The 12,472-nt window shown below is 42.5% G+C and overlaps 1 protein-coding gene across 1 annotated transcript in view; it reads right to left on the bottom strand.

Moving 5' to 3' along the window:
* The window catches only part of SRP72 (signal recognition particle 72), a 1,193,396-nt gene extending 1,188,861 nt beyond the window's left edge, over positions 1–4,535 (bottom strand). The window contains exon 1 of the mRNA XM_044059445.1: positions 4,394–4,535. Coding sequence (XP_043915380.1) covers positions 4,394–4,493 — 100 coding nt within the window. The 5' untranslated portion in view covers positions 4,494–4,535. The remainder of the gene's footprint in view (positions 1–4,393) is intronic.
* Positions 4,536–12,472: the final 7,937 nt, after the last annotated feature.

Below are 12,472 nucleotides of genomic sequence, written 5' to 3'. Positions count from 1 at the left end.
AGCATAAAGCAGTGTTATCTCCATGTAAAACAGCTTCTAGAAAATGCCTCTCATACATTTTGCATTGTCTTCATCACTAATTGTACTTTCTACAAACATCCAACCCATTCTAATCTGTGCATAAACAACAAGTTTTGCCCTTTATTTACTTATTTGTATTTGATAACCAAGTAATACACTGATCCACATGGTCCACTTTCAGACTTGGCCTTGTAGCACTGTCTGGTGACTTGTTCAGTGTCAGGCAAATGCATGCCGACAGAATCAAACCTTATACATTACGAAGTAGCTTGCTGACAGCTCAAAGCCTTAGTCACCTAATGCTGTCAAACATCTGCTTAACTTTTAAGGCTCTTGAAGGTGGGGGACATCTTCCTCAAAATGTGGTTCGTTGTATACACCCAAGCCCAAAGCACAGAAACTACTTCCTAACACTAAAGCATGGTTCCACAATACCTCTACAAAAATACTTTCTCACAATGTATAAACACCAACAATAGAAGCCACTTGATGAAAAGTAAAAAACCTACTGAACTGGATGTTGTTAGTCTTTCAGCTTTTTCCCGGTAAGGGGTCACCACAGCGGAACTCTGGTCCGCTAATGATTGGCAGTAGATTTTTATGAAACGCCAAGGTGCCAGCTCGACGCCCAACCTTCAACGAAGGCACGCCCATTTACGCAAGCATGTCTTTCGAACGCTACCCAACCGCGGGGAGGACATGCAGACTCCACACAGAAGGCACTCCCAAGCCAAGCGGAGAATCAAATGGGAGAACCTCTTGCTGTGACGTAACAATGCTACCACTGTACCACTATTGTACTGGATAATGACCAAAAAACACACTCGCAAACAGTGGTATCCTGCCATATAATTTTGGTGATCATCTCCCACACAATACCTCAGGAAACACAAACCAACACCAAACAAACCAAAAACAATTGATATACATATACTGACATCATTGAAGACCTCAGTGAAGTTGGTTGGAATGGTCTTGATTTTGTGCAGGACATAAACTCAGCACTACGACCACTCAATTCTTTTCTTCTAAGCCAGCTAAACAAATACATGACTAAATGCAGACTATCAGTGAGAAATTATACTCTACCCTAGACAGTTTAAAGTAAGTCAGAAAAGACATGAAGTGAAAGTAGTACAAAGAAACAGCAGTAACTTGCTCAACACATACAAAGTTGAAATAAATGTCAAAAATATTAAAAGAAAAGCAAAACAGCTACATCTACAAATTGCAACATGCTAACTATAATAATTCGTTACGTACCAGGAAATGTCAATATCCTGCTTGTAAACTCAAAATCCACTAACGTGAACCCTTTAGGCCTTCCACACCATTGGATGCCCAACGCTTTACTGTTTCTAATTCACAGCTGAGAAGCTTTCAGGCTTGCAGTATATTCGCTATAGCCAAGTGGAATTAATATTTAACAAAAAAAAAAAAAAAGCTACAGACAAACCAACTGCCAGATTCAACTTTTAACCCACTTCTACAGTACTAGTAAAACATTCTTAGCAAACTGATTTAAGTAGGAATCTCCCTCAGTAGACAACCTCCTACCAGGCTACCTAAAACAGTGGCTCCATTCACTGCCACTCCAGTACCCAGTTTAATTAACATATGTTTAAGCAGGGGACCATACTTAATTTATAGAAACAAGCAAAGATAATAACACTACCATATAAAGTGGTGATATGTGTAAAACAGACAGCTACAGACCCAACAGCTATGCAAAGATAATAACACTACCATATAAAAGTGGTGGTATATGTAAAACGGACAGCTACAGACCCAATAGCTATGCAGAGTTATCCATGAAAAATTCTAGCGTGTACTGTTCACAAACAGCTCATAGGTCACCCAGTTAATGGGAACACACATGGATTTAGTGGAGGACAGACATCACTACTTAAATTGGAAGATCATGATACAACAAACACATAGGACACTCCTAGCTGGACAAGAAGCATGTAATAGTTTGGGAATATCAACCTCCAACCAGTGAGAAGTTTACAGCTGGTAACTAATCCCACAATTAACATCTCTCAGATTACAGATAATTTGTTAAAGATACAGCCTGGGTCTTCAGATGCTAGGAAGGCAGAAAATATCAATTAAAACAAAAATCATGTATAACTGCTGTGGTCTACCTATTTCTTAGAGGGCACTATCTGTCACAGCCATGGCTGGGCAGACGAAAAAATGACAGCTGTAGAGTCTCCTACTCGGAAGTTCTTCTTCCATCAAATAATGGCAAAATTCTTAAACAGATGCAAACTAAAATCATTCAACAGTCTAAAAATAAATTAAGGAGAAGGAACAAGCTTTCCACTTGCAGTCTGACCACTGAGAAGAGGTGGATGCTAAGTTACAAGACAACTAACAAAAATATACAACAGCTGAGATCTCTTTAAAGTTATCATACGGGCTCAGCTAATTAACTTGGCGCACTGAGATATAGTAGATTTGTAAATGAGTATAATATTCTAGAAAACATCAAGCTATTATTTAAGGTAACAGTTAATTGTTTGTGAAATTGCAAAGGACACACAAGTAGGCTGCTGCTTCTTCTTCTTTCGGCTTTTGCCGGTTAGGGGTCGCCACAGCGGATCACCTGTCCGCTCATGATTGGCAGTGGAGTTTTTACAGTGTCGAGTTGCCAGCCCGGCGCCCAACCTTCCACAGAAGGCACACACTCATGCCTAGGGCCAATTTAGAGTGTCCAATCCACCTACAGCATGTCTTTGGGATGTGGGAGGAAACTGGAGGAAACCCACGCGACCACAGGGAGGACATGCAGACTCCGCACAGAAGGCACCCCAGCCGAGAATCGAACCGGAGAACCTCTTGCTGTGAGGCGGCAATACTAACCGCTGCACCACCCACTAAAGAAGTAAAAACAACAGTCAGATGAGGTGAAGGAGAACTAGGACAAAAACCAACGAAGCTAAGAAAAGGGAGATAGTAAGGGGAAAATAAGGAATACAGGTTGAGTGTTACAATAAGACAGCAAAAACGTGAAGCTGTACATAGATCATAAACACCCTAAATCAATTACATAGCAAATGGTACTGTCCATGCACTACATGAAATACCTTATTTTATTATTAATATATATAGTAAGCACTCTCCAATCTAGTCTTTTAGCCCCAAAAAGGCCAGGATCAAAATGATTATAGAACCTTTCCTAGCCACCTTGTATTACCTCAGATTATAACCTCCAACAACCTTTTCATTACCCCTTTCTCAAGTACCTTTAAAATTTCCTAACACGCTAACCACCCTCTCCACTACTTTTAACTTTCTTTGTATCACCAATGAGTGACTACTTATTTTAAGACACCCTAAAGAAGTACCCTTTCTCCTCTCTTGAAATTGCTTTTCTTCCACTTACTGACACCATACGTTATATTTATTACCGTACATTTCTTTGCTCTTAGTAAATTCATGCAAATAAATGTCTTGTAGTATTCATTTATGATGTAAGTTGGTTAAACTACACTTATTTTAAGCTCTGTGCAATTTACTGACTGTAAATAGTAGCTTTCAACTATCGAGATTTCTTTTTGAAAACGTAGACTGTATAACATAATAACCTGGAGAGTTTCTTTTTAGGCCTCCACTGAAAAGGACCACTGTTTGTCGCAATGGACATTACTAGTCAAAAAATGTAAACACACAAATGCAATGTAGGCTGTGTAAAGCAGTTCTGAATTCCCTCTGTAAAGCCTGACGGAGTAAACATGTATCTGATTTCCAGTGGGTTTGTGGACTAACCCCTCTAAAGTAGCAACATGGGTGCAGGGTGCTTAAGTTCCAAGCTACAAGCAACATTGCAATTACAGCTTTTCACATCAGAGTAACTGAGCAAAACCTAGCTAATAAGATACATTAAATGAACAAATAAACATATGTAGTACCTCTATCAAGATAGAGCTTACATGATGTAATACTAAAAACTGCCCGTTATAAAAAAATATATAATAAAATGTAATTTGGAAATAAAACTGTCAAACTGCAAATCAAAGATGTACGAACATATATAACATCCCCACATACACTTCAAAACATTTGCTCAAATGAAGGGAATGACACGTAGCGTTTACAGCTGTTACACCGATAGCTTGCACAGCTGTTAAACCAACCATCAAACAGCACAATAACAAACTGTAATCCGAAATTAATACAAAATACCAGAAAAAAATCTCAATTAAACATAAAAGTTGCAACTCAAACTACCTGTTGTTTAACATCATATTAATTGTCATGCTTTAATGAATGAAACTTCAACCGAATCACAAGGGATGCCGTGCAAATGAAATATGCCAATAAGTGTCAACAAAGATAAACTGCAATCGCAACATTCCACACTTACTTTTACTAAGCGATTTGAGGGCACGGTTAAAATCATTACTCTGTCCAGCACGATTTACTTCTGTCCAAAGGGCCGAAACCGACCCTCCACCAGCTGCCATCTTTCATTAGCTTGACCTTTCCTCCCGGAACTTTTAACTGTGCTACAACTATCTGGCTCTACGGTATTAGAAGTCTGGATTGCTACATACCTGTGGTGAAGTGTATTTCCTGATCCTGTAACAGTTTCTCAGCTACTACTACTAGGATTCTTCTTTTTAATTGCAATATTTTCACCTTGCTCCTTAGATTTATTATTTTCTTTATAAAGTCACACTTGGACATTTGAGACTACATACGTCTTTAGACAACTACACCAAAACTGTGTAAAGTTTTCTTATCGTTAACTATAATCAGTGTATCACCTAAAGATATTTTGTTTTTAAAGGTTAAAAAAGTGTTCATCTTTGTGACCAACTGCTATGCTTTTTAGTACTTGGTGGCTGAGAAGTATGAGACAGAGACACATATGTACACTGCCTGAAATCAAACTGGTTCTGAATAACCTGGTTGATTTAAGTGTTTTAGAGCATTATGGTATTACAAATCTAATTTTATATCTGTATATGAAAAAAAGAAGTTATGTCTTACCATAACGTTCCATCTGTGTTGTAGATCTTTGTTCATTCATTACAGTTAGGACCTCGGTTCCGTCCTCGGAACAGATACGGCCGTTTCCCAGCTCGCGCAAGCCAAAAACTCTCATCTAAGACCTATCCATAATACCCCTCTCCTAGTTACTCCAGATCGAGTTTGCCCGCCCTAGATAAAATATGTAGTAATAGAAAAGATAGTAGGAGGCTCTGCCTGAGCAAATACCCTAACCAGGAGTTCCTAAAGTACACCAGGAGTGCAGGCAGGGGGAAGGAGGGCGGGAAGTAATGAATGAACAAAAATCTACACCACAGATGGAATGTTATGGTAAGACATAACTTCTTTATCTGATGTTATAAATCTTTGTTCTTTCATTACAGTTAGGACCGAGTCCCCAGCTACTTGAGTCCTGGATGGCCCTAAGGAAGGATATTCCTGAGCACCATAGAACCAAAAGATGCTTGTCCCCTGGAGGTCAAATCCAATTTGTAAGGACATATAAAGGTTTGAGTTCTTGCCCAAGTGGCTGCTGCGCATATATCATCCACAGAGGCTCTGGAATGAAAAGCTACAAAAGTAGCCATAGATCTGGTAGAATGAGCCTTTATTCTGGAAGGTAAGGATAGCTTATTCTGTTGGTAGATAAAGGTAATGACAATTTCTAAGCCAAGAGGATAAAGTCACTTTGGAAACAGGTTTACCCAATTTGGGTCCTGCAAAGGTCACAAACAATTGATCTGTTTTCCTGAAAGATTTAGTCCTGTCCAAATAACAATGAAGCTGCCGATGCACATCAAGGGTGTGCAAAAGGTACTCCCCTTTATTAGAATGCTGAGGAAGAAAACTGGCAGGTCAATAGATTGGTTAATGGAAAAGCCAGAAATGACCTTGGGCAAGAAAAAAGGGTCAGTACGAAGGGACACCCTATCCATGTGGAAGATCAAGTAAGGACTCTTTACACTCAAGGCCCGCAGCTCAGATATTCTTCTCACTGGGGTAAGTGCTACTAAAAGTATGGTTTTCCATGACAAAAATTTCAAATCACATGAATCAAAGGGTTCGAAGGGAGAACCTGTGAGAGACTGAAGCACCAGAGTCAAGTCCCAGGGTTCTAAGGGAGGCTTGACCGGAGGTTTAACATGTAATACTCCCTTCAAAAAGGTCTTGCATAGGCGGTATGACATAATTGAAGAATTATCACGACCATTATGAAAATTGGTGATAGCTGCTAAATGTACAGTGATCGTTGAAGCTGAGGCTCCTGCATGTAAAAGAATAGGCATAGAGAAAGGGTCTAAGTTCTGGTCTTTGGACCAAATAGAGAACCTAGTCCATTTACTAGAATAAACTTTTCTAGTGGAAGGTTTGTGTGATGGCAGAAGAATTTCACGAACAGGAGATGGGATGTCAGGCAGTCTGGCAATCATTGGAAGTGGAGGAACTGGATGAATCAGTCCCTGAGGATGAGATAACAGGTCCGGGGAATGATCCAGAATCCATGGGCTGTGAATCAGATGAAGCCATAGAAATGGGAACCAGACTTGACGTGGCCAGTAAGGAGCAATGAGGATCACTTTGCTTCTCAACCTCTGAGCTGTCTGGAGAAATTTTGGGATGAGGGGAAATGGGGGAAAAGCATACAGAAGACACGGGGGCCAATCATGCGTTAGACCGTCCCTCGGTGGTTCGCCCTGAGGGGGATCAGGGCAAAATAGTTTCTGCATTTGTAGTTTAGAGGGGAAGCAAACAGCTCGCAGCAAGGCTTGTCCCAGCACTGGAAGATCAGATCTGCTGTTACAGGGTTGGGGGACCACTCGTGAGGCATCAGGATATTCCTGCTCAGGTTGTCCGCAATAAGGTTGGAACTCCCAGGAATGTGCATTGCTATAAGAAAGCAGTTGGAAACTATCGACCAGTGCCAAATCCTCATGTCTTCCTGACCTAGGGGAAGATCTGATTCCGCCTTGCTTGTTGATATACCAGACGACTGACATGTTGTCTGACTGAATTGCAATGGACCCTGAGGGAAGGGATGCATGGAACGCTTGCAACGCTAAGAGAACTGCCCTCAGTTCCAGGACATTTATGTGCAAGTTGGCCTCCATGGGGGGACCAGGTGCCTTGGACAGTCTTTCCCTGGAAATGCCCCTCCCACCCTAACAGTGACACATCCATGGTCACCATGGCTGTGGGCTGGGGAAGACAGAAAGGTCGACGCCAAAGATTCGTTTGTGGCTTCATCCACCATAGCATTTCTTCCTTGCAACGGTTTGTAAGGGGTATCATGTGGTTGAGTGGGTGAGTTAGTAACGACCATTGTACGGAAAGGAACCACTGCAGGATTCTCATGTGCAGTCTCACCAGTGGTACTAATATAATGACAGCTGCCATGGAGCCCAAGAGTTGCAGTACAAGATGTGCTGGTACATAGGTCTGAGGAAGAAAGTCTTGGATTTGGTGTCTTATTTTCAAAAGCCTGTGAGGGGGAGAGAAGCTTGACAGGATGTTGTGTCAAAGACTGCTCCAATAAATTCCAGTGTCTTCGTTAGGGACATTTGAGATTTGTCTTTGTAGATTGTAATCCCCAATTGGAGAGTGAGAGCTTGAGTGTAAGAGAGGCTGCAGACTAGAAGATTCCTGGTCGGAGTGGTAAGGAGCCAATCGTCTAGATAGGGAAACACCAGGAATCCTTGTAGTCGAAGATGAGCTACCACAATGGTCATACATTTGGTGAACACTCGGGGGGGGGGGGAGTTGTCGAGAGACCGAATGGCAATGCCCTGAACTGGTAGTGATTGGCTCCCAGCCAGAGGCAGAGAAACCTCCGGGAGTGGTGATCCATCTTTATGTGGTAGTACACGTCCTGGAGGTCTATAGAGCACATCCAGTTATCCCTCCCTAGGAAGGGAAGAATGGACTGTATCGTGACCATCCGGAATTTTTGAGGTTTGATAAATTTGTTCAATAGGCTGAGATCCAGGATTGGTCTCCAGTCCCCTGTCATTTTTGGCACTAAAAAAGGACCTAGAGTAAAACCCAGATCCTGTCTGGTCTGGTGGGACTGGTTGGATGACTCTTTTTCTTAGCAGCTTTTCTATCGCTAAGGCTGCTAATTCCCTTTGATTGGGTGGTACATCGGGGATTCGTTTGACAGGTCTGGGAGTTAAGTCGAAAGGTATTTGGTAGCCTCTGGATATTATTCTCTGCACCCAAACATCGGTAGTGATAAGATGTCTGGCTGGTAGATGCAGAGAAAAATGACCCCCGACTGCTTCCAGAGGGAAGCAATTGGGCCGCTGCTCAAGAGCTCTGGTAGGGTCTGCCGGAGAAAGAATCTCTAGCGCCATGGTTACGTGGAAACCCTCTACCCCAAAAGGGACATCTTCCATAGGAGTTGCCCCCTCTGCCCCAGGGGGATTGTTCACCATGAGTGTCACGAAAAGGTCCTTGGGATTTCTTGAACCACATTTTTCCTCCCTTCTGGTTCCTGGAGTAGCACCTCTGGGGGTTGGAAAGGCATATGCCCACAGCAGACAAGGTCTTTCCATCTTTCTCACTACATGTAAGTGTGTCTTGTACTGTGGGTCCAAAAAGTGCAGATTCGGCAACAGGTGCATTGACGAAGGAAGATTTAAAGGGGTCTGTGAAGTTACACAACCGCATCCAAGCATTATGTCTCATGACAATGCCTGATGCGGCAGCTCAAGCTGCCCCCTTGGTGGAGTGAGATATCAAATGCATCGAGGGGTTTGAGATGGATTCATGGTTAGCTAGCTGCAAGGAGACAGTATCACACACCTCATCAGACAGTTCACCACCAAAGAGGAAGACATTTCAGAAATTAGGTCTCTTTGGAGATGAGTAAAGTGTGCCAGATAGTTTAGCGACCGAATGGCGAATGTCACTGAAGCATAGGTCCATTTCCCTAGTCTGTCCATGGTACAGGACTCTCTGTTTGGAGGATGGATGGTGGAACTATCTTCTGCCAGTTCCCTCTTGGTGGCCGCTGTCACAACCATGGAATCAACTGTCAACTGCTAGAACCAGTGGGGCTGGTCTTCAGGTGTAGATAAAATTTTTGTCTGGCCTCCGAGGGACAGGTTCTACATTGTCCGGGGCCTTCCAGGCACACTGCACAATGGGTTTAACAAGGTCATCTGCTGTTGGGGTTACCCAGGAAGTAGATGGCTGGGCATGGAAGGCCTGCAGGAACACCGATTCCTCAGAACAAGGGTTATAGGACTTCCAGTCTCCCTGCTGCATGAGGATTTCAAGAATGTCTCCGAATGAGATGTCATCTGGGCGAGACCGTGAGGACCCTTCGCCCTCATCACAATCAGTGTCTTCGGTGATAGATTCCTCCGGTGAATCAAGGTGCTTCCTCTTGCACCATTTCTTCCTGAGTGGCTCCCCAGTGAGATCTTCTGAGGAGGACTCCGGAGAAGGGGTTCCCTTCAAAGAGGGTTCTTGTGACTCCCGTGCCTGGGGTCCCGAAATAGAGGGTTGGGAGAGGAGCAAGAGAACTGGAAACCATCGGAGCCATGGACATAGATGGCGCCAGTGAGAAAATAGGCGCCGGACTAGATACTAAGGTATGGACGGTCCAAGCACTGCTTCGGGAGAGCATTGGTTCCACTGGAGCTGATGCAGCAAGGGTGGATGGTGCTGACAGGAAAAACATTGCTGTCGGAACTGACACAGTATGCACTGGAGTTATCTTGTCTTTGGCAGGTATTTGAGTTTTGGAGCTGATGGAGCAGAAGAAACTGTCGGCACCGTGGCTGGGGATAGTGCCGAAGTAGTACAGTCACCGGAGCTGATGTCAGATCCAAGGACAGCCCCAAAGTCAGTGGTGCCGAGGTTGGAGCCAAAATAAGGGTGAATATCATGGATGGCACCAAGGGAAAAGACACAAAGCCTGGTGCCGAAGAGGTCTGCACCAAGGAAGCACGGAGCCGACTCAGTTCCGTAACTGACAGAGATGCAGGAACTTAGTGACTCCGTTTGTCCTTATGTTTTTTGGTCTTTGGAGGGGGGGACCTCCGACCCAGATAAAGCCTCCAAAAAGGGTGCCTTGAGTAATCCGTTTTTCCTTAATTTTTTTTGGTCTTTGGAGGGGGTGAGATCTCCGACCCAGATAGAACCTCCAAAAAAGATGTCTTGAGTAATCCATTTGTCCTTATGTTTTATGGCCTTTGGAGGTGGTGAGACCTTCGACCCAGATAGAGCCTCCGAAAAAGGTGTCTTGAGTAAACCTTTTAAGATAAGTTTATTATTATGTTCTGTTAGTGTACAATTACTAAAACTAGCACAAAAGTTACAGTCAGCTCTAATATGATCCACACCCAAACAGTAGACACAACGAACATGTGTATCTGAGTTAGGCATCTTACGTGTACTCTTGTCACACTGTTTAAATCCCAACTTAGCTTTGTCTGACATAGTAAGGCAACAAGTCTATCCTATAGAAAAAATAAGGGAGAAAATACCAGTGATGTTATTTTAAAAAATACCACTAGTAGAAAGGAAAGGTCTGTCAAAAACAGGAGAGAGGGGCAGTACCAATAAAGGTAAAAAATTAAATTACCAAGGAAAAGGGTAGGAAATAGGCTTAGGTTATAGGCGACAGTAAGAAAAGGCTAACTTGACTAAAAAAATAAATAATTTTGAAGAGAAACTGTCTTAAAACTAACAATTTTCTACTTAGCTTTGAGAGAGATGGCTAGCACGTCTGACTAGGAACACGGCAAACGAGATCTGGAGTAACTAAGAGAGGGGCATTATGGGCAGGTCTTAGCTGAGAGTTTTTGGCTTACCCGAGCTGGGAAATGGCTGTATCAGTTCCTAGGACAGAACCAAGGTCCTAACTGTAATGAAAGAACAAAGATTTACAACATCAGATCAAATTTTAAATGGGTTAATGTGCTCAATGCGACAACTGCTCAAATGGACTTGAAAAGTAGATGTTCAACAGGGCATTGCTACTGCGCATCTTGTGAGATACGTATTTTAAGTATAACCTCTCACTTCTCAAAATAAAGAGGCATGTTTCCATTTGTCTGTTATTTTTGAAACAGTATTTATGAATCAGATGTTGTAAATCTTTTGTTTATACATTACAGATAGAACCTCAGTTCCATCCTCGGAACCAATACAGCTGTTTTCCAGATCATGCAAGCCAAAAACTCTCAGCTAAAAACCTACCTGCAATGCCTCTCTCCTAGATACTCCAGATCTCATTTTCCACGTTTCTAGTCAGAAGTGTTAGCCATCTGTCTCAAAGCTAAGTATTAAATTGTTGATTTTATGACATTTTTTTCTTCTAAATTACTAAATTTTTAGTCAGGTTAGCCTTTTTTTCACTGTTGCCTATAACCTAGGCCTATTTCCTACTCTTTTCCTTGGTAATTTATTTTTTTACCCTTTTTGTTTCTGTCCCTCTCTCCTGTCTTTGATCAGCCTTCCCTTTTTAGACTGGTATTTCTTAACTAACATCACTGGTATTTTATTATTTTATCTTTATATTTTAAAGATTTTTATTATTATTACTATTATTATTATAGGTTCATAGGTAGGTACTAGGCTATTTGCCCAAAGGCATTTATAAGCCTAGCCAGAATGTGTTGGCTTTCGCCGCCCCCTTAGATTAGTTCCCTGTGCCTCTGTTCAGCAGAGCCACTGAAATGATCCCCGGGGTAAACTTTCTGTTTCCCATCCACTTGTTAAGGTTTTTCTTGAAGAGTGCTAGTGAGGAGCTCTGCCTAATGTAGATTGGAATCTTGTTCCAAAGCATGGGAAGACTCTGGGGCAGGAATCTATCCCTCCAGCACATCCTACTTTTTGTTGTGGTGAGGTTTAGATCCCTAGAGCGTGTGACTTGAGACGATAAGGTTTTCTTTAGGTGGAGCATGTCCATCAATTCTGGGTTGGACATGGCCTTGTATGTCAGGCAGAGATCACCTCTGAGCAGGCAGTATGCAACCGTGTACAGCTGCAGTTTCTTCAGTTGAGCTGCATAGGGCGTCTGTTTGAGGCCAGTGATCCTTTTGGTGAGGTACTTCTGTGGTCTTTCCAGCTGTTGCAGGTGTCTTATAAGGTACATCCCAAATGGGGCATTGTACTCTATGATGGGTCTGATGAGTGATGAGTAGAGGGGCACAATGACCTCTTTTGATCTGGATGCAAACCCTTTTGTGATTAAGTGAGCCACATAGAAGAATTTTCTAACCACTTTGACAATGTGATTATCAAAGGAGAGATTACTATCTACTTGGGTCCCAAGATCCCTTATTACGTTTTCCATATTTAGGGGACTACCACCTATGTGGTAGTTTGTGGGTACTTTGTTATTTCCACAGGGAATAACTATGCACATTTTGGCATTTAGCTTGAGGCCATGATTTTGACACCAGGTATCTGTCTCAGTGAGACCCTTTTGAAGGATGTC

This window comes from Protopterus annectens, chromosome 17.part0 (genome assembly GCF_019279795.1).
Source record: "Protopterus annectens isolate FY-2018-M chromosome 17.part0, PAN1.0, whole genome shotgun sequence".
NCBI lineage: Eukaryota > Metazoa > Chordata > Ceratodontiformes > Protopteridae > Protopterus > Protopterus annectens.
Note: the sequence above shows the minus strand (reverse complement) of the source record. Positions and strands in the feature narration are given on the sequence as shown.